The 24,508-nt window shown below is 34.3% G+C and overlaps 1 protein-coding gene across 2 annotated transcripts; it reads right to left on the reverse strand.

The window, feature by feature from the left end:
- Positions 1 to 521: 521 nt before the first annotated feature.
- Positions 522 to 17,451, reverse strand: ZFAND1 (zinc finger AN1-type containing 1). Of its 2 annotated transcripts, XM_081266573.1 has the most exons (8): positions 17,360 to 17,448; positions 15,334 to 15,376; positions 14,163 to 14,202; positions 11,922 to 12,049; positions 11,743 to 11,834; positions 10,879 to 11,000; positions 1,729 to 1,884; positions 522 to 1,637 (listed from the first exon to the last, which is right to left on the reverse strand). In XM_081266573.1, exons 1-8 carry the CDS (start codon positions 17,412 to 17,414, stop codon positions 1,467 to 1,469), a joined length of 807 nt encoding a protein of 268 aa, XP_081122699.1. In that variant the 5' UTR covers positions 17,415 to 17,448; the 3' UTR covers positions 522 to 1,466. The 2 variants fall into 2 exon arrangements, with proteins under 2 accessions (XP_081122699.1, XP_081122700.1); XM_081266574.1 differs by lacking the exon at positions 1,729 to 1,884 and having other exon boundaries at positions 17,360 to 17,451.
- Between the last annotated feature and the right edge of the window lie 7,057 nt (positions 17,452 to 24,508).

Below are 24,508 nucleotides of genomic sequence, written 5' to 3' on the forward strand. Positions count from 1 at the left end.
GTCTTTTTTTCTCTGTTCATTCATTAATAGGAGCATTTCTTATTTTGCCTGGATTTGTATCTATCCCTGCTAGCCTTATTTCCCTCTTCTCAATAGTTGGGTTTTTTTTGGGCATATTTAGTTTTAGTTCACTTAAGTGGCTGACCACCTACTATGTGTAAGTAATTATGACAGACACTAAGGTACTGGTTTGCATTACAACTTTCTGGTATCTTTCTATTATTAATCCTTTAATTTAAGGATTATTTCTACCTCTGGTTTATGGTTTCTGATAAAAGAGCTGTTGGAACATGGCTATACTGCCTACTAATCTGCAACTTGCTATCCTACTTTGTATTACCATTAAAAGATTGCATAAATATCTTCATTGTATTTACTGTGACAATTAGAAACCAATCCTTATATTTAATAGGTATTCAAATAATTATGTTAATAGATAAATGCATAAGCTCCTGATAAAAGCTGAAAATTATTGTCATCCTTCATATGAAAATAATATGAATAACACAGTAGACCAAATGAACATTGTTTATTGTTTTAATTAAATTTAAAGTCAGTGTATAGGTCCATGATAATTAGCATAGAAAACAAAGAACACAGAAATAATTTATATTCCTTCTGCATAATAGTACTTTGTTAAGCGTAACAGAAAACATTAGTTAGAAACATTAAATTCAATTTGTTGGCAAAGTGTAGTTATTTGTGGCAGGTGTTTTGCCATGGTACAGAGACTATAATAAAGTTGGGCTATTCCATCATCCCTCTCATTTGTAATACATTCATACAAACAATGGGGGAGGTTATCAGAAACATACCCTAATGCAGTTAGGTGATACCAAGGCAACAAGTTTCTCTTCTTAGGTCTGAGATTCCTCATCCAAAAATTTAGAAGACTGAGACTGAATGAGGTGATCTCTAAATCCACATAATTCATGTATACACATCAATGTATACATCATGATGTAGGCAAACAGTAAATCTGTACTTTTGGGCCCTATAACACCAGGCGTAAGCATGTGACTTCTTAAAGCCAAAATAACACAAGAATCTTTTAAGAGCTGACCTCATATCTACCATCTCCTTCTGCCATAAGAATGGCAAAGTCCCAAAAAGGGGGTTATTACTTCAGCTTGGATTCTGGAGTGAAGATGGGATGGAACAGTGTCACAGCCAATCAATAGCTGACATTAACCAAATGGGAAACACACTTCTACTGATGTTTCTACAGTATAAACTAATAAATCTAATTTTTAAAAATTGCTAACAATTGAGTATCAGCACATAAACTTTAAAACATAAAAACCCCAATTAAGTAGAAAACTGATAATATAAATTATGACAGAATGGAAATAAATTAAAAAGCATCTTTTAAAAATTGAAAAAAAAAGTATCTATAGTAAAAGAAATTAACTTAAACATGCACATAAAAATTTTCCTTGTGATTTCTGGTTTGAATTCTTGAGTGACTATTCCAAATAAGAATCAACATTTTTTAAAGACTGTTCTTCATCACTAAGATATTCCAAAATAATATTTCCACCATTATATAAAGGACAATCCTCCTTAGTAATCCAGGTTTCCAAAGCATGATCCAAGGGTAAGGCTTCTCCTGAAGTAATATGACATAGCCTTAATTTCTGTTGAGAGAGAAATTAATCATGCTGTAATATACGCTTGTATAGATTATCCTAAAACTTTTAGAGAAAATTAATCATAACCATATGTTACCTTAGCTGTTAATTTGTTATTGTCATTTTTAAGACTGGCTAGAGAAGCTGCAAAGTCTATGACCTTTCCAATGCTCCATCTGTGGCAAAAGAACATGGGTTTGCTTTTTTCTTTGCTCCCCTTAGGCAAGAAAACCTGAAAGTAAATTCTTTCTGTCTGTAAAATAAAAAGTTAAAATACAGGTTATATATATGAAGTAAAACATTATGTTTTAGTCTGGTGATATCCTTTCTTCTCTTCCTCTGGTTAGAGGATTACCCTCTAATGAATTAACTCTTAATGGGAAGACAAATTATGGTAGCTTCAAATCTAACTAATTGTATGGGTATGGCCATGGCTATCTATGCATAACTTAGGCCAATCGGGCTCTTTTTCTTAAGATTTTATGTTCAAAAGCTGAGGGGGAGTTCTTCTTTTTTTAATTTGCTGATTTAAACATGGAGCTGCTGCAGTGAGTCCTCATACTCCTTTAGTCATTCCTGAACCAATGTGGTAAAAGAAGCCTTAAAGAGAAAAATCAAGAAAATGGATGAAATGGATGAACTCTTTCAACATAATTTGGCACTCAATGAGATAATACATAACTCTCCGTTACATGAGAAGGCTAAAAATTTTTTTCTTTCCTGTTTCTTGGGAGGTACCAGGGATTGAGCCCAGGGGTGCTTAACCACTAAGCTATATCCCTAGCCCTTTCTAATTTTTTATTTTAAGACAGACCAAGCTAAGTTGCCAAGATTGGCTTTGAATTTGTGATCCTCCTGCCTTGGCCTCCCAAGCTGCTGGAATTACAGGTGTGTGCCACAGTCCCCAGCAACAAATCTATTTTACTTGTACTACTTGGGAGTCAAGTTTCAGCCACTTGCAAGTAAAGGATTCTTTGAACACGAAGCATTTCTTTTTGTGTAAAAGACCCCACTACTACATTTTTAGAGACAGTAGGACTTTTTAGAACAAAGAAACTTAAAACCAAAAAATTAAACTATAAAACCCCAGAAAAAATTTATTAATAAAACAGGAATTCAGAGATGGTTTCTCTAGTATTCTATATACTACTTACCTCCTTATACTCTATTTTCTTGCTTAATTAGCAAATGAAGGAAAGAAAATAGGATCTTTACTGATTAGTTGGAGCTTCTCTATGTTGTTGGAGAAAGTATTTAAAATAACACTTCCCATCTCAACACTAGGGAATTCAGATTTGTTGAAGATCAGTGGAGTGTGTTAGTAAGATAACAAGCACTCAAAGAAAAAAACAAGAAATCATTGGAAATTCCAGTGGCCCATAAAGAAAGTCTCTGCTTCAAAACAAAGTAGTAAGAGAATAAGTATAAAATGAGATTAACTAAAAATATATAGCCTTGTTGGGCACTGTGGAAAACTCCTGCAATCCCAGCAATTCAGGAGGCTGAGGCAGGAGGATTGCAAGCTTGAGGCCAACCTAAACAATTTAGTTAGACCATGTCTCAAAATGAAAAATCAAAGGACTGGGGGATATAGCTCAGTGGTAGAGCACTGCTGGGTTCAATATGCAGTACTATAAAAAAATAAAGAAGGAAAACGAATAAATATATCTGAGGATCAAAAATGAAATGCATGTTGTCATGATACTCCAAAAGGAAGGAAGAGGTCATTCAGAGTTGAGACTGAGGGTGAATGGGAAATACTGGTGTTGCATAGAAATAGAACTAAAACTCCCTGGTCAGGTTCACTGGTTAAAAGCAGAGGCTGGAATGGGGCTTGGGCTCTAGGAAAGGAGGCTAAAGAAGTGATTGCTAAATCTTAACAGGGCTGTTGCTTATACAAATCAACATTCTGAAGGCAGCAAAACATGATATAACCTAATGACAGTGAACAAAGCTCAGTAAATGCATCTTTAAAATTTTGAAAATCTCTGTAGGGCAGAAGCACAAACTTCCAGTCTCAAATATGGATTTGATATGGAGGTTCTGGAAGTGTGGGTCAGGAAGAAGAAAACACAAAATTGCTAGACAGGGATTAACCATGTAAGGAGAGGGAGAGAGATACAGACAGAATCTCTTACTCAAGATGAACACACAGAGTCAATCAGCTGAAATTTTAAAACAAATTCAAGGTTCAGCTATTATAGACCATTGAAAATAAGTGAACTTAAAAGACATTAAATAAAGAAATAATATGCAAAGGAACAAAAAGTAGTGAAACCAAAACAAGTAGAAATGAAACAGGAAAAGTTATGATGATCCAAACAGAAAACCAAAAATAAGATTATTGAAGTAAGAAACTCAAACAAGGTAAATTTCTACATTCCTCAATAAAAAAGTGTATTAACCAAGAGTCGGCCAGAATATAGTATAAAGACATACAGAGAGAAATTATAAATCTCCAAAACATGTTGAATAAGAACTTCAGAGACTCTACACCTACCAGTGAAGTGACAACCAGAGAGAAAATGACTATAATTTTTCAAAAGTGAAGAGAAAAAATTAACAATGTATTTCAACTGTCCAGTTGGATAATTTAAAAATACATATATTACTTCAGTTTTTTTTTAGTACTGGGGATTGAACTCAGAGGCACTCAACCACTAAGCCACAACCCCAGCCTTATTTTGTATTTTATTTAGAGACAGGGTCTCATTGAGTTGCTTAGGATCTTGCCATTGCTCAGGCTGGCTTTGAACTTGTGATCCTTAGCGTCTTGAGCTGCTGGGATTACAGGCATGCGCCATGGTGCCTGGCAGATAATTAAAATATACTGAAACCTGGAACACTGCACCAATATTTGAGAATATCACAGATAAAAACCTTAAAAGCTATCCAAAAAGGAGAATTACAAAATAAAACAAGAATGAACCACAAAAAGATGTTTCCCTAATAACAGATGGCAGAGGTCAATGAAGAGTATGAGTTGAGAAAGTCTAATAGCAAATCAAGCTAAAAGTGAGAACAACTTACATCCTTGTGGGAAAGGGAGGAGATAGGAAGACATATTTCTAAGACCATGTTGTATTATCCCTGTCTCTTAAAATATTTTTAAACAGTATATGCTGAAGCCTATCATTTGCAATTATATCCCAGAGTTATAGTATTGAAAATCCTGAGATGTTTTTAAAAATTTGGATATAGTAATTTTAAAGTTCATATGAATGAATAAATGCTAAAATATTTCTTAGAAAAAAATAGAGACAGGACTTAGGTTACAGATATAGAACAGTCTATGAAGCTACTATTAGGTATTAACATGAGAAAAGAACAGATAGATGGTGAAATAGCTTGGAAAGTAAAAAATAATTCTGTATATGTAGAATGTTAATTTACCATGAAGGTGATATTTTGGTATTTCAATTCAATAGGAAAAAAAAAAGACTATTTAATATCAGTGATGTAAAACTAGCTAACCAACTGAATGAAAATAAAATTGAGCCCATAGCTCATAACATCTACAATAACAAAATCAGATTGATTAAAGACAAATGTAAAAATATTTAAAAAAGACAGATCCTAGAAAATTTAAATATTATATCAATGAGAAGCATAGTGAAATCAATATACCTGATTTCAAAGAAAGTTTGCAAAGTAGATTGATTATAAAAAGATTAGTGACTGTTATAGTGTAAGAGTTTCTTTCCATAAGCTGACAAAACAAAATAAAAAGCCCCAAAGAAAAATAATCAAAGGATATGTATGGGCAATTCAGAAAACACAGTTTCAAATGGCCAAAAAACATATTAAAAGAAGTTCAAATCCAACAGAAGTCAGATAAATGCAAATTACAGCCATTATGAGCTATCATTTTATAGCCAACAAACTAGAAAACTTTACTTTAAAAGAGTGATAACAGCTAGTGGAAATCACAGGAGAGAGGTATTCTCATGTAAGAGTGACAAGTGGAACATACTGAACTGGTTAGGAGGGCAGGCTGTAACTGAGTAATTCTTTTCTTGATTTTCCTTTTCTTTTTTGCAGTACTGTTAAAATTTTATTTTAAGGCTGGCTTCAAACTTGTGATCCTCCTGACTCACCCATCTGAGCTGCTGGGATTTCTGAGTGATTCTTAAACAATACTTAACTTCATTTAGATTACTGTATGAAATGAAGAATAGTGAGAGAGGAAAAAAAAATCCAGTCACAAAATAATGCTTGGTATAGTCAATAAAGGTTTGCTATTATAATTACTGTTGGTAGAAATATGAATTGTTACAACTCCTCTGTAGAGTTGTTTGCCAATATTTATTAGATTTTAAAATATATATAACCTTCGGTGCAGGAAAAACATCATTAGAAAACATCATTACAAATATAAAAGTATCAGACTGATACTTAAAATAGTGGAGGAAACTAGAAACAACATGAATGCACATCAATAGGAAAATGGCAAAATAAGTTACAGTGTATCCACATTATGGACTATGATACAGCTTTTAAAGAAAATGATGGAGAGCCATACTTGTGCCCTTGAGGAATCTTTAATAGGCAATAATGAGTAGTGTATGTAGAGAAAAAAATGCATAGCCACTGAGCCCTTTCCCCTGCCCTTTTGTATTTTATTTAGAGACAGGATCTCACTGAGTTATATAGGCCCTCGATAAGTTGCTGAGGCTGACTTTGAACTTGTGATCCTCCTGCCTTAGCCATCCAAGCCACTGGGATTACAGGTGGCACCAAAGGAGAACTGTTTAATTTTATTTATAGACCTCAGCACCATACACCAGACGTGTGTGTATGTGTATTATACATACACATAACAATATCAGATTCAATAGCATATAAACGTCATAAGAGCAGAGACTTTATTTTATTCACTGCTGTATCCCCAAGGTCTCATATATAACAGGTGTTCAAAAACTATGCTGACCAAATGAGTACATGTCATTTTTGTAAAATAATGATCAAAAAACACTCTTCAAGTTATTACATAAGTAGAATACATTTCATTTTGTGTAAAATCAAAATCACACATGTATAAATATATATGTATGTACAAAGAAATGTGTGCATTATATATATATGCATGTGTATGTGTACACATGTGTGTACATACATATTACCTATGAAATGTGTGTATGAGAACACATACACCAATATATCTATATATTTATATTTGTACACACATACAAAAACATTAATAGTAAGCAGAAAAATTACATCTATAGATTTGTAGAATGCTCCATAATATATTAAGGATGTAAGAAAAGAGTCTCTGAAGCCAAATTGGCTTGTTTTAATTCACAGTTCTCTTACTAGGTATGTCACTAGCAAGTTACTTAACCCTTTTGTGCCTCAGTCTCATCTGCAATAATGTATACCTCACTGGCTTGCTGTAAGGATGAAACATGTTACAATAGTGCTTGGAACAAAGTTAGGTGATATTTAAATTTTAACTATTATTCTAAGTATTGAAAGAATTGAAAAATAATGTGAATGATATTATTGGATGCTTCAAGATAGGTATTCTCTCTCTCTCTTTTTTTTTTTTTTTTTTTTTTTTTAGAGAGAGTGAGAGAGGAGAGAGAGAGAATTTTTAATATTTATTTTTTAGTTCTCGGCGGACACAACATCTTTGTTGCTATGTGGTGCTGAGGATCGAACCCGGGCTGCACGCATGCCAGACGAGCACGCTACCGCTTGAGCCACATCCCCAGCCCAAGATAGGTATTCTCAACTTTACAATACTGACATTTATTCTTTGCAGTGGTGGGGACCAAATTTACTTAGCATAAGCTAAGTAAGAACTCTAACTCCCTCCAGACCAGTACTGATATATTGGCCCAGAAAACTCTATTGTGAGCACTGTCCTTTGAATTGTAGGATGTTTAGTAGCATCCTTGGCCTCTATCCATTAGATATCAATAGCACCACACCCCCAGTTGTGACAACCAAAAATGTCTCCATTGTCAAATGTCCCCCAGAAGGAGAAATCATCCTTAGTTGAGAATCACTGATTGCGGGGCTTGGAAATGGACGAGGGACATAGGAGGGTATATTTAGTTTTTAAATATACACTCTCTCAACAGGTATACTATAAAAGTATGGACTACCTTTGTAATTATAAAAACATCTAATAAATTTTTGTAAATGACACTATTAAGGATAACCACAAAAATTAGAAAACTATAATCAATGATTTCTAAACCAGTAGAAAGTAAGGGAATATAGAAAATTTAAATAAGAAAAAAGAAGACGGGAAAGACAGAAGGAATTATAAGAATAAGCAGAAAACACAAGATGGAAGAAATATGTTCAAATGCATCAGTGATCACAATAAATAAAATGTATTTAACTCACCTATAAAAGAGACACTATCAAACTGGGTTAAAAAAACAAACTCCAGCTATATGCTGCTTACAAGATACACCCTAAAATAAAACAACACAGAAAAGTTGAATATAAAAGAATGAAAAAAGACATAATAGTTAAATGTTCACTAAAATAAAACTAATAAAAATATATTATTATAAGTAAAAATAGAATTTAAGGCAAAATTCATCAAAAAATACAATGAAGAAATTCCATACACCTTATAAACACAACTCAGGAAACCATTAAAATTACAAGAAGAATCTCCATGGTTGAAGATTTCACTAACACACTTGTCTAAGAAACTGACAGATCAAGTAGACATAAAATTAACACACTTGTGCACACACAAACAAAGAGAATGCAAATGTTATAGCAAACAGAGAAAAATATAAATAACTGTTGCATTTGGGTAAAAGGATATGAAAAATTCTTTGTACTATTCTTGTAACTTTTCTGTGTTTGAAATTGTATACAAATAAAGATATAAGCTGACCATTTAATTTGAGAACTTGGGAAAAGAATGTCAGACAAAAATCTAAACACAGTAAAGACAAGGAAATAATGTCTGAGCAGAAATTAGTGGAATACAAGACAAAGAAATAATATAGGTGAATAAAACCAAAACATGGTTCTTTGAAAAGATGAAAAAAACAACAACAACAACAACAACAACAACAAAAAAAAACCCTAGCAAGATTATTTAAGGGAGAAATAAATAAAAGTACAAATGAAAAATATTAATGAAATGGAATATGGAATAACAAAAGACACAATAGAGATTTGGCTTCATAAGAGAATAACTTGAACACTTTTGTAACAATAAACTAGAAAATCTACAGCTAATAAGAATTCTTTAGAAAAATACTGCTTACCAAAATTGATTTCAGAAGAACTAGATTCACCAAATAAGCCAAGAATTATCTAATGAAGTAGAACAGTATTTAAAATTCTCCTCTTAAAAAATATTAGACTGGGTGAGGAGGGAAGAATAGAAGTTCATTGGATTAGTCAAAGGGGAATGAAGAGAAGGGAAGGGGTATGGAAATAGAAAAGACAGTAGAAGAAATCAGATATAACTTTCCTATGTTCATATATGAATACATGACAAGTGTTAATTCCACATCATGTACAACCACAAGAATGGGATCCTAATTAGAATAAATTACACTCCATGTATGTATAATATGTCAAAATACATTTTACTGTCATATATATCTAAAAAGAACAAGTAAAAAGATACTGGAAAAAAAATATTAGATTTAAAGGTTATAAAAACTGAATGTTATAATCACTATATTCTCTACAACTATCTCAAAGTGTAGAAGAGGGAAAGCTACTCAACTAATTTATGAATATACTTTTATTACTAATGTTATTAAGAATATATTAGCAAATCAATGTAACAATGCATTTTAAAATAATCATCTACTAGAGTCAAGTGGTTTTTCCTGGAATATATGGCTGGTTTAAAAATGAAAAAGATCAATCAGTATAATTTTTTATTGTAGTAAGGAGAAAAAAAGATGATCATCTTATAAGATACAATAAAAAAAAAACTTAACAGTAAATTTTAATACCCATTTATGATATAAATTCCTAGCAAACTAGCAAGAGAAACAAATACTGTTAGGCTGATAAAAGCTATAGAAAATATAATATTTGATGAAACTTTAGAAGTATTTGCATTAAAGTTAGATGAATGACAAATGCCTGCTACCATTCATACTATCAACATTTTTGTGGAGCTCTCAGCACAAGGACAAATAATAATAACAAAAAGAAGGAGTTAGAGGAAAGAAAATTTGGGGAAAAACATCCCACAGAAACTGGTATTTGCAGAAGATATGACTGCACAGAAGACATTTCAAAAAATCTACAAAATATAGTATATTTGCTGCATACAAGGCCAACATATAATAAATAACCTGCAATGACAGAAAAATGTGACTTTAAAAAAGGTATTTGTGATGACAACCAAAATGATAAAGAATGTAAGCATAAACCTAAGAAAAGATAAAAAATAAGGTAAGTATTACAGAATGTTGTTTACACATATAAAGAACACCTGAGGGTTGGGGGATATAGCTCAGGTGTTAAAGAGTGCTTGACTTGCATGCACAAGGCCCTGGGTTCAATCCACAGCACCACAAAAAAAAAAAAAAAAAAAAACAGCATAATTTCTATGAAGATTGAAGTTTCAGGGGCTAGGGATACAGCTCAGTTGATAGAATGCTTGCCTTGCATACACAAGGCCTTGGGTTCAATCCTCAGCACTACCAAAAAAAAAAAAAAAAAAAAATGCAATTTTGCAGAACAGGACAAAGTAATTCTGAAAGAATAATGGCCAGGAATGGATACAATTGAAAGTGCTTTTGGAAGGAGACAAATCAGTACAATCACAGACAATAGGAAATTGATAATGTCCAACTACCTATGGAAACTCTACCACACATACATAAGGGATAACAATTTATATAGCAAAAGATTATATAACAATTATATAGCAAAAGATTGGAAAAGTCTGAATTTTATTAATAAAAGAATAGATAACTTGGAGTATATTCACATGATGGAATTAACATGCAGCTACCAGATGAACTAGAACTAATCTAAAAGTACTGGCATGGATAAGTTTTAAAAATATGATGCCAAAAGGTGGGGGACAGTTGGAGGATTTATATGGTTCACTGTCATTTTTATAAGTGAAAAAACTCATAAAACACATACTATTGATGCATATCATATACCATGTAATATTAAAAATGATACATATCAGATGCAGGTTAATTGTTACTTCATGGGACGGAGGAATAAAAAGGAGACTTCAACTATATTTAGAACACCTTTGTTTCTCCAGATTTCTAAGACTAACCTGTGGCAATGACTTGTCCCCATCAGCATGCATCTTTAACTTCATCAATGCAACCTTTGCAGCTGTTTCACTATTTTTGGCACCTTTCCGTCGTTTACTTGCTGTCTCTCCTGTCTTGGAATCTAAGAAATAAATGTTAAGCATGTAAACACATAAGAACTTTTACATTACATTTCCAGAGTTTTATTTTAAGGCATTTATTCATTATGGCCCTAAAACATATACGAATTGCATACTATAGAGATTCAGGCACTATATATGACTAATGGAAAAGTATCACTGAGGTTGATCAAGCAATCTCCACATCAAAAAATTTCACTGTTTCCAACTTAGCCTGTTTAATCTAAAGCAGTCACTAATGCTTCTACAAAAAAGTTCAGGATTTTATTATGGAAGATTTTAATACAGGTACTATCCTTAACGCAAAATGAAAATTCTGCTGAACTAACATACTGGCAGAGATAACAAATCTAAGTCACAGATCTATTCTTTCTTGGTATCTTAGCAGCATTTATAACACAGCCAAACAGGCTTATTAGAGTTTGCTCTTAAGAGAAAGCAAACAACTATGTCAACCTCATGAATACCAACCAAATCTAGCCAGGATGGTTAACCAGCTGATCTGATGGGCAGCCCAGCAAGAAGACCATCTTGTGTGGTACTTTCAAATAGCTTCCAGATTTGGTCAGGTAGGCCTTGTAAGAAATAGTATTGCAAGAATGTCCTCAAAATACAAGTTATTACCATGGAGCTGTTAATGATACATTCCATAAATGGTAAGCAGAAATAAGAGGCAGGAGCTCTGGAACTAACAGAGAATAAAGAAACAAGAAAATCAATAGTACAAGTTTTCTAGATACCTACCAATAATGTCTTTAACAAGTTTCTGGGTGTTAGCCATTCGGGGCTTTTGGATTTCCAGTTTTTCACACTCATGATCTGACTGATGGCGATGTCTATGAACAACAGAAGAGTTTCACTAGCACATGTATTTGTATACAACTTAAACAGATATACAAAGCTTGAATGGTCTAAGTAAATACCTCAGGCAAAAATTCTTCTCACAGTAAGGACATATAACTGCCACAAGCTCTTTTTCAACACAATTCTTGAATGAGCATGGGTAAGATTTATGTGTATCAGTCTTCAGTCTCTCATTGATTATAGTTACCTGAAAATGTAAAAGGGGGAAATGGCATTATCCTCAACATTTAAAGTATATATGCAAATCCATTTTAGAAGGCAGAATTCACATCATTTTGGTTTTAACTCATTATATCAAGTTATATACTCTCACATAAAAATATAATGATTGTTTAAAAAATGATTACTGGGGTTGGGGATATAGCTCAGTTGGTAGAGTGCTTCCCTCACATGCACAAGGCCCTGGGTCCAATCCCCAGCACCATAAAAAAAAAAAAAAAGGGAAATTATTACAGTGTTGAATTTTCTATTTTCATAATTTTCCTACTATGGTATATTTATCTTCTAATTTAAAATGACTGTTCAGTTATTCTCTGCAATTTTAATCTTCTATTTCAAAAAAGTCCCTCATACAAATGCCCCCATAATATGTTCAGGTGATCATCTTGTCAATCCGTAACTGGCAAGTCATAAGTACTTTCTATACAAGTTTTGGGGAACTAAACAGTTAACTTAGGGAACAGACTACTTAAAAATTACCTATTTACCCATGAGACAAATGGCTAGACATAATTTTATAATCATACACTATTTTCTATGCTATATTTTACATTGTCAAAAAATATTATATCAGGTGAAGACAAGATTTTTGTAAGAATTAAAAAAAGAAAATCTAGACCAGCCAGGCTGTTTGGCATTAAAGGAACCTAATTTATAGAGTTGAGTAAATTTAGGGAATTGTGTGAATACTATACAGCCTAAAGAAATTCTTTTACATTCATGTTGTACATTTTTGTTGCAATTTACTTCTTAAATATCCTTCCAAATTTGTTGCAGTAATCTAATGATAAAATTAATTTATTTCAATATTTATTTAATAAAATCCAATAATTTGAGTGACACTCATAGAAATCAAATGATACCCTTTTTAAAAAAAAAAGCACAGGACAGATATGTGAGCTGCATTAGAAACATTAATAAATTTTACTATAAACTCTAAAGGAGTATTTCCTTCCAATTAATCCTATAGAAAACTGACATATTAGATAATTTTTATTTTCCTCATTATACAGATTACTTAAACTTTAAAAACTGAGATTTTAAACTTTAAAGGTTCAGATTTTTGCAGGGATGGGCACTAAGGGAAGGAATCCAGAGTCTCACACATGCTAGGCAAGTGCTGTACCACTGAGCTACATCCCAAGTCCCTAAAAGTTCACATTTTGACTTAAGTTCATGTAATTTTATTTTTCTATAATTGAAAGAGCACATGAAAAAATCCTTGGAAACCTTGGAAATGTACTTGATAAATGGTGGGTAAGAATAAATGTTAACTGAAAAGTATTAACGACAAATGTTGTTTTTCTAAATGGTGTGAATTCAGTCTAACTCCCCATCTTTCTTTGTCCATAGGAACGTGGGACAACTTATCTGACTGCAAAATTGAAGATTATACTAGACATGGTAGTCCTAGCTTTCTCTTTTTCAAAATGGAATTCATCTGTTTCTAGTGAGGAAGCCTAATTTGGTCCAGTGCTGCTGTGACTGGTGAGCAAATCTACCTAATTCTAGATTTCCTTTGCAGACCCAAATGTCTCTATATTAAGCTTCTTCATTCAACTAAATAACAAGGGTTTTTTCATTTGTGTCTGCCAGCCCTTCCTTAGTCCATTAACTTGTTCAGAATTAAGGTAGAGATTCTGCTGGATAAAAAGTTTGTTCCTGGTGTATGAAAGCTGATAGAGCCCAAACAATTTACTATCAAAGGATTCTACTACAAAATACCAGTGAAAATGAATAATGAAGGAAACAACGAACTGGAAAGACTATATACTGAGAACATTAATTTCAAGGTATATTTATAAATAGAAAACCTAATGTTGTAAGTGGACTACCTAAACAGAAATGTTAAGGAATAAAAGTCATATGAGGATAAAAATTTATAAATACCATGTAGAACAATTTTTCTTTAAATCAGAAAAAAATAAAAATAAAAATGAAACAAAAGCTTCTTTACATATTCAGTTCAGTCTGCCAAACTTTAATCTGTAGGGTACTGACTGGCTTTAAATCTAATCAAATTCTGAATGAAAGTGCATGGTTACAAACATGTTTCATTAAATTGGAGAAAATTAACATACCTCAGGACAACCATGTGACTCTTTGCTTCTGTGTTCAAGGCTTAAATAATTTAAAAAAGTAGTGTTTAATTAAATGCAATCAAATAAAACACTTAAGATAACTACAGCAATGTGAGATATTTTAATGGTTTTAAATTAGTAAGGACGATCAATAGTGAAATGTAAAGGAGTACTGTCTTCTTTGGGGCAGCACTAGGGATTGAACCCAGTGGTACTCTACCACTAAGCTATATCCTCAGCTATTTATTTATTTATTCATTCATTCATTTCAAGACAGAGTCACACTAAATTGTCCAGGCTGGTTCCAAACTTGTAATCTTTCTGCCTCAGTCTCCCAAGTTGCTGGGATAAACAGGCATGTACTACCACACTTGGCTCTATTTCTGAATAATTTAAATATACATACAACTTTTATTTACCTATAATTCTTCCTGAATTATATTCTAAATATGCTTTTCCCCCCCTGTGTTCTATTTCATAAATACAATACTTAAAATTTAAAAAAATTAATTGTAAAAAAATACATTTTCCAAAATTCTTGGTTAGTTTTTGGGTTTCACTATACATGTGATATGTTGAAATGACATGTAATGCCCATATTAAAAAAATGATAGTTGAGTTCTTTTCATCTTATTTTTAAAAATAAATAGTAGTAGCCGGGTGTAGTGGCACATGCCTGTAATCCCAGCAAGTCGGAAACAGAGGATCATGAGTTCAGAGCCAACCTCAGCAAATTAGCAAGGCCCTGAGCAACTCAACAAGACCCTGTTTCTAAATAAAATATTAAAAGGGCTGGGGGAAGTGGCTCGTGGTTAAGCATCCCTGGGTTTAATCCCTGGCACTAAATAAATAAATAATAGTGATAACCATAACTGGATTGCTTTCCATATTCTTTGTATTTATGTATTATTTCCTCCTTGCAATTTAAAGATACAAATATATTATTTTATATAAAATTCACATATATAACCCCAATTCTGGAAGTTGACAGGTTAACCATACATAGGTGTAAGTAGTTAATAATTAGTCAGTCTTTCTCAAGTGATTAATATATTGAATATCAAGTATCAATGGTTAAAGAAACAATTATTTTAAATCGTTATATTTTTCAGAAATAAAGCATATTACAAATACCAAAATTACTCCCAAATCCTGCATAAGAACAACTTACCAAAATATTCCTGAACAACCATCACATACAAATGGAAGAAAATCTAAAATTGGGGGAAAATGTTGTAGGTTCTGATCAGTATCCAATTTTTATTTAGTTTTCTTACATAGAATCAAAGTATTCATTTTCTACAGAACATTTTTAAAATTATTAATATACTAGCGTTGCAAGTCACTACATAATCACTGCTAAACAGAGGTCATCACAATTTTAATAACTGAAAAAAAAAAAAAGAATTAACAGAAGAATGCAATCTGTGGCATTTATCTTTTTTGTTTTGTTTCCAAGATTTACTAGATGCAGTTTTTGAGGATTGTATACTGCAAAAATTCCTCATTTGGAGTAAAATATCTGGACTTTAATTCTGATTCACTGTTTACTGATCTAGTAACATTAAGTAGAATAGCTTTGGAGATATATATGTATACACACATGATATAGTGTACATGTGCATGTCTCTATGTCTCTACATACACAAAAACAAAAGCTCTATTATTAGGTAAATATAAACAGGTAAATAAAATTATATATACAAAATATAAGTATATAATATTTGTATATGTACACATGTGTATGTGCATATGCGTACGCATCTACAGCTGGATCTATGCTATATGCCACACTCACTCCACAAGGTAATTGTAAAATCAAATGAGATAAGCGTGAAAGGTCAGAATAGTAATGCAGTAACTAAAATTAATAAGAGCAATATAATAATTAGCTTCCTTTGCGTATGCTCAACTCCAAAAAATATTGTAGTAACTGGGTGGAGATGCTTTCAGTGAGATTCCAGAAATTCAATAAATGGACTGATACTTTAAAATTAATTGCTGAATTGTTTCTTTGTTGGTGAGGAACAAGTACACCAGGACCAAATAACAAGAACTGAACTGAACTTTTGGAAAGTACATGAAAGTATCCATTCTCAAAAATGGCAACTAACAGTTAATTACTATATTCAATGAATCACTTTCTAAATTTTTAATATTTTCTCATATTACATTATACAGCCAAGTGAAGCTGGATATACCCAAGCTCACTACTTTTAAAAAGTGAAAATCAGAAGGTACTACTGAGTCCTTCTTTAGAGAAAGCTACAAATGCCTTGAAAAGATCTTATTCTACAGGTATTTTCATTCCAAATAGAAAGAGGTTTTACTGCAACCAAAAGGGACCCTTGGATCATTATACTTTTGGAATAAAAGGGCCTGATAATTCTTCCCTCACCAGAGAAATGGGCTTGATGAACTGTCACTATTGTTATTACAATATTCTAAGATTTGGTTTCAAACCAAGAAATTATGGATACATTTGTCAATAAGAAAAAGAAAGTACAGCACATAATATTCTACAAACTTTAGTTATGTTTTCAATATGAAAGATTGTACATATTTGTTATTTTGACTTTTTATAACAAAGTAAACATTAGATGCACCAAAACCAATGCTTTCAGCTCCAAAACCAAAGCTTTGTTCAATGATAATCAGAATCAAAGAATGACCTAGCATAGAGAATATAATCAGCAGATGGAATAGTTTGAAGATAAGGAGCTCTTTTAGAACATGACAAAAGTCTTCTCCCACATGCTCATCTCGCCCAAGTCCTTCGTTTGACATGTAAGTAAATACAAAGGCTGGGAAAGTGGTTTGAACAGGTCTCAAGGGCCAAGGCCGGAGGGGAACTTGAGTGTTCCCACCTAAGCATCCTAGCTCCTGGCGCTAAGCAGAAAGGAGAGGGCGCTCCGCGAGCCAGCAGTGTACTCTCGGACTTCTTGGAGAAAACGCACTGGAAAACCATAGTGAACTCTGCAAGGTTCATTTTCAGGAACTGCATGGAGACCGCAAATTTCTTCCCAAGACACACGAACAACCATTAGCACCAATACATCTCACTGCCCACTAAGCAGGAACGCACCCGCCCGCTCCTCAGCCAGCTCTGCGGCCTCCCCTCACCCGCCGCCACCTTCCGTGGCGCCAAAGCAGAGCCTGGATCTACCGCGGCGGGGGAATGGGGACTCCCGGGTCACCTCGCTGCCGGCAGTGTTCCACCTGACAATGCTGCCCGATGTCCAACTCCGCCATGTTTGCAGCGCCCACCAGGCGATAGGCGGAACTACAGCGGGGCAGGGCAATGTTTCGCTCGCGGCGCCTGCTGGGAGCTTGGAGCTCCCGGGGGCGGAGCCTGCAGGTGAGGGAAGGGCGAACACCGGAAGCTGCCGGCATCCTGGCCATCTAGGCGTGCACCCAGGCGGCACCGAGTAAAGGGAGTGGCCTCCTGAGTTCTTTTCCTGGAGCGGAAGTTCTGTTCGCCCAGTTTCTACCGAAAGCTCAGCCGCAGTTCTGGGATTTTGCAGGCGGTGGCGGTGTTTTGAGGGTGCCACCACTAGGATCTGGGACGCTCTCATAAGGAGAAAGTGGCTTGTACAGGTCGCCACTTTTTTTTTTTTTTTTTTTTTTTAATTAATAAGACCCCAGGAACCAGCACAGTTCCTGGGACAAAACATTTCAAGAATCAAGTGAAAGGGACACTGATTATGCAGCTCCTGACTTATCCTGTTACACTGTCTTGATATATGATTTGAAGTAAATGCCCCTGATAATGGAGTCACTAGGCCTTTTAAGAAGTAAAGGTTCTTTCTCTTGTCTTTTTTTTTTTTTTTTTTAATTCAAATGGGGGATTTTTTTTCCTGAGGTCTCCAGTGTGTTGGCTTCCTCGGTTTCTACAGCACACATTCATTTAACATGACGACCCGAGAGTTAGGAGGATTCCATTGGGAAGTAAGGGAGTTGTGTGCCTGATGAGCCACCTCAAAGGCTTTACTAGGTGGGGTAAAAAGAATGCCATTCCACTAACATGACATCAGACACCACACAGAGTGGAGTGACCACTACACTCGTGACAGGATCTGGAAAAGCATCCAGTGCTTGCTTGGGATCCTTCTGCTTTAGCGTCCGGAGTTGCTGGGATTACAGGTGTGCACCACTGCACCCCACTCAATTATCTTTTTGCTTAAAAAATTCTTAGCCGGGCCCAGTGGCCCACGCCTGTAATCCCGGAGACTCTGGAGGCTGAGGCAGGAGGATCATGAGTTCAAAGCTAGCTGAGCACAGCAAGGCGGAGGCGCTGAGCAACTCAGTGAGACCCTGTCTCTAAAGAAAATACAAAATAGAGCTGGGGATGTAGATCAGTGGTTGAGTGACCCTGAATTAAATCCCTAGTACCAAAATAATAATAATAATAATTATATATATATATATATATATATATATATATATATAGAGAGAGAGAGAGAGAGAGAGAGAGAGAGAGAGAGAGAGAGAGAGAGAGGAATTCTTTGTTCTCCCTGACTGGAACAAACCTTGCTGTTATACAATTCATTTTGCATCTTTTTCAAAACTGTAAGCTTCAAGAAGACAGAGATCATGTATTTTTTTTTCTGTCCATCGTATTGTAATTGCCCTAAGCCTGTCAAACATAAAATAAATATTTATTGAATAAATGAGTAAAAAAAAAAAAAAGACTTTAGATGTTTTATGCACTGGTCAGCTTTAGTTACTACATGTTTCCTCTTCCAATCCTCAGATGCTTTACTCTGTGTCTTTGTGCTATTCCCTTGGCTTTAAAGTGTCCTTTCGCTATCTTTACAAATCAAATTTCTACCTATCCTTGAGAGTTACATTCAAATGTTATTATTTCAGGGCTTTCCTTCATTCCTCCTACTATCAAGGAGTCAATCTTTCTTCTAGACTCTATTGTGGTTTATCTGTACCTCTTTATTAAACTTAGTTACTTCCGAATTTTTATAGTTATTTTTATGTATATCTTCTCCTTTACTAGGCCATATTGTTATAGCCTGATGGTTCATTTGATCTTTTGCCATTAGACCACATAATAAATATTTGATATAAATCTATGAAATAATTAGCTGAAATTTAGATTTTTTGATTCATACCTAATATTTTGATTCATACCTAGAGCCCTTTTCTCCAAAATTTAGAATGGAAAAATGATCATAATCTAAACACCTGAAACAGTAATATTGCTATATACTGGAGGATATTTGAGCATAGGAGAGACACACAAGAATCCTGAGAGCAGCACCAGCTTAATCTGAAAATAAAACAAATGCTTACCAATAGCAGAAATGCTAACTCGTGGAATGGCTAAACAGTTTAATCCTTTACAACAGTGAAAATGAAGGAGATACAACTGTGTATGAGAATGTTGATAAAACTTAAAAATAAAGTATTCTGTGGTAAAATAAAACCCAAAGAATGTATGTCATATCATTCCACTTACATAAAGTTCAAAGAGGCATCATTAAATTGTTTAGGGATCAGTACATAGAGTTGTGCCTATAAAGAAAATTAAGATAACAGTGCAGTACAGAAGAGTGAATACCTGTGGAGGTAAGGAAGGACTTTGATCAGAAAGGCACACATAGGATGGTAGTGGGGAAAAATGCCCTATTTTGAACCACATGTTGTGTTTATATTGATGTTCTCTGTACATTTCCTTGTTAATGTGTGTCTGTGAACTTCTCTGGTGATTTGTTGTTTTGCAATGAAAATGTTTTTTCAAAGGTGATATACTGGAGAATGAGAAATTAATTCTGTTTAAAGGTTTGGCATATTTAGACAAGTAGGGAATGATGTATGATCCCACTTAATGCTACAGCGATGTTAAAACTCATTCATAACAAATGTTTGGAGTACTGATGTTCAATTTATTTATTTAGGTACTGAGGATTGAATCTAAGGGCACTTTACACTGGGCTGTGTCTCCAGCCCTTTTATTTATTTATTTTTTATTGGTTGTTCAAAACATTACAATGCTCTTGACATATCATTCTTTATTCTGAGACAGGATCTCACTAAGTTGACCAGGCTGGCTTTGAACTTACTATCCTTCTGCCTCAGCCTCCCAATTAGCTGGGATTATAGACATGCATCACTGCACCTCATTCTACTTTATTTCTTAATTAGTTAAAATAAGAATTCACTTTTGCTTGAATTTTCTGGTAATACCAAAAGGTGGGAATAAGAATAAACTTAGTCCCTGAAATTATGATTGCTTAAAAACACTGAAAAGTGTCAAGTAAGTGTGAAAAGCACTTATCCTATTGTTAAACATTTGAAAAGAATGCAATAATGTTTTACTTTTTAAAATTCCATATTTATTTTTAAAATTCCACTTTGCAGGCATGGTGGTGCATACTTGTGATCCTAGTGACTTGCGAGGCTGAGGTAGGAGGATTGCAAGTTTAAGGCCAGTCTCACCAACTTAGACCCTGTCTCAAAAATGAAAAGGGTCAGGAGTGGCTGAGTGATAGTGGGCCAGTAATTCACACCTACACACAAAATTCCATATTATTAGCAAATAATTACTATTGTTTACTTATATTATCATATGCATGTTTAGAATCCCTCTTTGTTCAGAATCTCTGCTCAATGTAATATTAATAAACATGAGTAAGAGAAAAAATATGTTGTTAATTGAAGTTATTATTTTTTGATACAGAGTCATATTATCTGTTATAAACCTGCAGGTGTGACAGTTTGAATTATTATTCTGTTCACTGCCTTTCTCCCCAGTGAGGGCAGGTGTGCTTTATCAACTCATACATATTTGGTTTGGCCAGCCATATGACTTTCATTGCTTACGGAATGTTAGCAGACCTTGCGTAGGTAGAGTACTTAACTGGGTTTCTGTGGTTTGTCTTGCCTGTTGTGCTTTCATGCTGCACCACAAGAAGAACATAAGCTACAGAGCTGCTGCCTTTCAGTCCTGGCCCCAGAATGAACACATGTGGAGCATTTCCGAAACCAACCCACAACCTGGATCGGAGCTTCAGCAATTGACAGCCATGCCTTTTCCAGCCCAGATAAATCTTGATAGACCTGTAGGTCTGTAAGCATGAGTATGGAAGCTTATTGTTAAGATCCTAGAATTTGAGGGTGTTTTGTTACACAGCATCATCGTGGAAATAATTGAATAATATAGTTGATAAACAAAACAAATGAAAGTGAGATATTCCATAATTCACAGGAGATTATTTCCACTCAAGATCAGTTTTGTTTTTTATTGTAGGAAATATCATTTAATCAAAGTTTTTGGTTTTATTAACACTCACAGGAGAAACCAATCTGACAGAGAATGTTTTAATGAGAATATAAAAAAAAAAGTAAAGCACTTTCAAAAAGCTCAAGATATTTTAAAAAAAAATTTTATCTAAAATGGAGCAAGGGATATATTTTCAAAATTTATTTTCACTTTTTTGTCAATTAGTCAGTATTAAAATTTGTCTTGTAAGATATAACTAACTTAAATAATATTTTTTATGATAACATTAGTTATTGATTTTGTCTCTTCCCTGCACTAGGAAAAGTACAGTTATTTTCTTGACTAATTATCTTCCATTCTCTAAAGATGTCACATTACCTTTTTTGTTTTCCCACTTTTTAATTTGTTCTTATTAGCTATACATGATGATAGAATGTATTTTTAAAAAATATTTTTAGTTGTAGATGGACATGGTACCTTTATTTTGTTATGTGGTTTTGAGGATCAAACCCTGTGCCTCACATACGCGAGGCAAGTGTTCTACCATTGAGCTACAACCCTAGACCCCTAGAATATATTTTGACATATTATACATATAAGGAGCACAATTTCCCATTCTTCTGGTTGTACGTGATGTAGAATTACATTGGTAGTGTATTCGTATGTGCACATAGAAAAGTAATGCCTGATTCATTCTACTTTCTTTGCTATTCTCGTCTCCTCTACCTTCCCTTCATTTTCCTTTGTGCAATCCAAATTCTAATTTTTCCTACGCACCCCCCATTATGATTTAGCATCCATATATAAGAGAAAACATTCGACCTTTGGTTCGTTGGGATTGACTTATTTCACTGAGCATGATAGTCTCCAGTTCCTTCCATTTACTGGAAAATGCCATAATTATGGCTGAGTAGTAATCCATTGTGTAAATGTATCACATTTTCTTTATCCATTCATCTGTTGAAGTGTACCTAGGCTGATTTCATAATTTAGCTACTGTGAATAAACATTGATGCGGCTGTGTCACTGTAATATGCTGATTTTAAGTCCCTCAGGATTGGGATAACAGGGTCAAATGTTGGTATCATTCCAAGTTTTCTGAGGCATCTCCATACTGCTTTCCAGAGTGATTGCACCAATTTGCAGTTCCACCAGAAATCTATCAGTGTACCTTTTTCCCCAGAAAAGATCAACTTTTGAATAGTCTAAATTCAAAATTTAGTAATACTAACAGTTTAGACTTTTTGATTACTTACTATGTGCCAGGCAATTAAATCCATTATTTCATGAAGTTTTTAAAACAGATACCATTATTATTCTCATTTAATAGACTGGTTTATAAAAGTAACCTACCTCCTGCCTTATTGTGCTCAGCACCTAAGACTACTCTACTCTTTAAGTCCACATGTAGACTCTGAATCACTTTTACTTACCAGCTTTCTTCCTGTCCAGCCTCATGAACCATTCCATTAGTTTGAAAAATTTCTCCCTTCCCTCTATTTACCTAGTAATCTCTTTCTCATGTTTTGGCTCTCAGGAGAGGGTTCTAGGACATGTCCCAGATTCAATCAAGACCTTTGCTGTTTGTACTGGTTTTCTATTGTTGCTTTAATAAATTAGCATACATATAGTGGCTTAAAATAACAAAAAATCTATTATTTTAAAGTTTTGTAGGCAAGAAATTCTAAAATCTATGTATCAATGTATCAACAGTTCCTTCCAAAGGCTCTAGGGGTGAATCCAATTCCTTGCCTTTTCCAGCTTCCAAAGTCGGCCTGCTTTGCTTGGTTTGTGACCCCTTTCTCCATCTTTAAGACTTACAAAGTGGCATTGTTTTCTGTCAGTTTTTTCACTGCTGTGACTGAAAAATCTGACCAGAACAATCGTAGAGGAGGAAAAGTTTATTTGGGGCTCACGGTTTCACAGGTCATAGTCCATAGAAGTCCAGTTCCATTCCTCGGGAGGCTTGAGGTGAGGCTGAATATCATGGCAGAAGAGTGTGGCAGAGGGTGGGGGTGTAATCTCCATCTTCCAGATACAAATATATACCCCAAAGAAATGCCCCCAAGGCCCCACCACCTCCAGCCACACCCAACCTGCCTTCAGTTATCAATTAATACCATCAAGTAATTAATTCACTGATTGGGTTAAAGTTCTCAAACCCAGTCATTTCTCCTCTGAACCTTCTTGCATCGTCTCACATGTGAGCTTCTGGGGGGGAGGGACACCTCACATCCTCAAATCTCTCCTTGCCTCCCCAGCTCCTCCCATCTCTTCTTCTGCCTCATTTCCTTCCCTGGCTCTAACCCTGCTGCTTTCCTTTTTTAAATATCCTTGCAATTACAATGGGTCCATTGGGATATATCAGGATAATCTCCCCATTTTATGAGCTTTCATTTGATCACACCTTTGAAGTACTTTTTGCCAAAGGTTTCAGGGATAAGGTCGTGGATAATGTCAGGGACCATTCATTTCAACTACCTCAATGTACATTCTTATTTATCTCAAATTTCCAAATATTTCTTCACAACATTTGTTATAATTTTCAACCTTATATTTCCATCATTATTGATTTATATGTCTCCTCTTTGTCATTTGAGGACAAAGATGTTGTCTTATGCATTATATCTCCAGCTCATTAATCAGTGCTTGACACATGGCAAGGCCTCAAAAATATCTGTTCACTGAATCAATGAATAAACAAGTCAACATTGACATATAGCTGTCCCCAAAACTGTTATAATATCTCTCTCTCTCTCTCTCTCTCTCTCTCTCTCTCTCTCTCTCTCTCTTTCATACAAGGGATTGAATCCAGGGGCACTTAACCACCCAGCCACATCACAGACCTTTTTTGTATTTTATTTTTTATTGAGAGACAGGGTATCCATGAATTGCTTAGGTCCTAGATAAGTTGCCAAGGCTGGCCTTGAACTTGTGATCCTCTTGCCTCAGCCTCCTGAGCCTATGGGGTTACAAGCATAGCTGTTATAATCTTATCAGTATTATTAAAATACGATTTTCAGAACAAGGAACACAAACACTGTAATTTGTTTTATGTGCTTGTCTGATCAAAACACCAGGACTATTTTTCTTGGTTCTGAGCATATACTTT

Source organism: Spermophilus citellus (assembly GCF_964194105.1).
Source record: "Spermophilus citellus genome assembly, chromosome: 14".
NCBI lineage: Eukaryota > Metazoa > Chordata > Mammalia > Rodentia > Sciuridae > Spermophilus > Spermophilus citellus.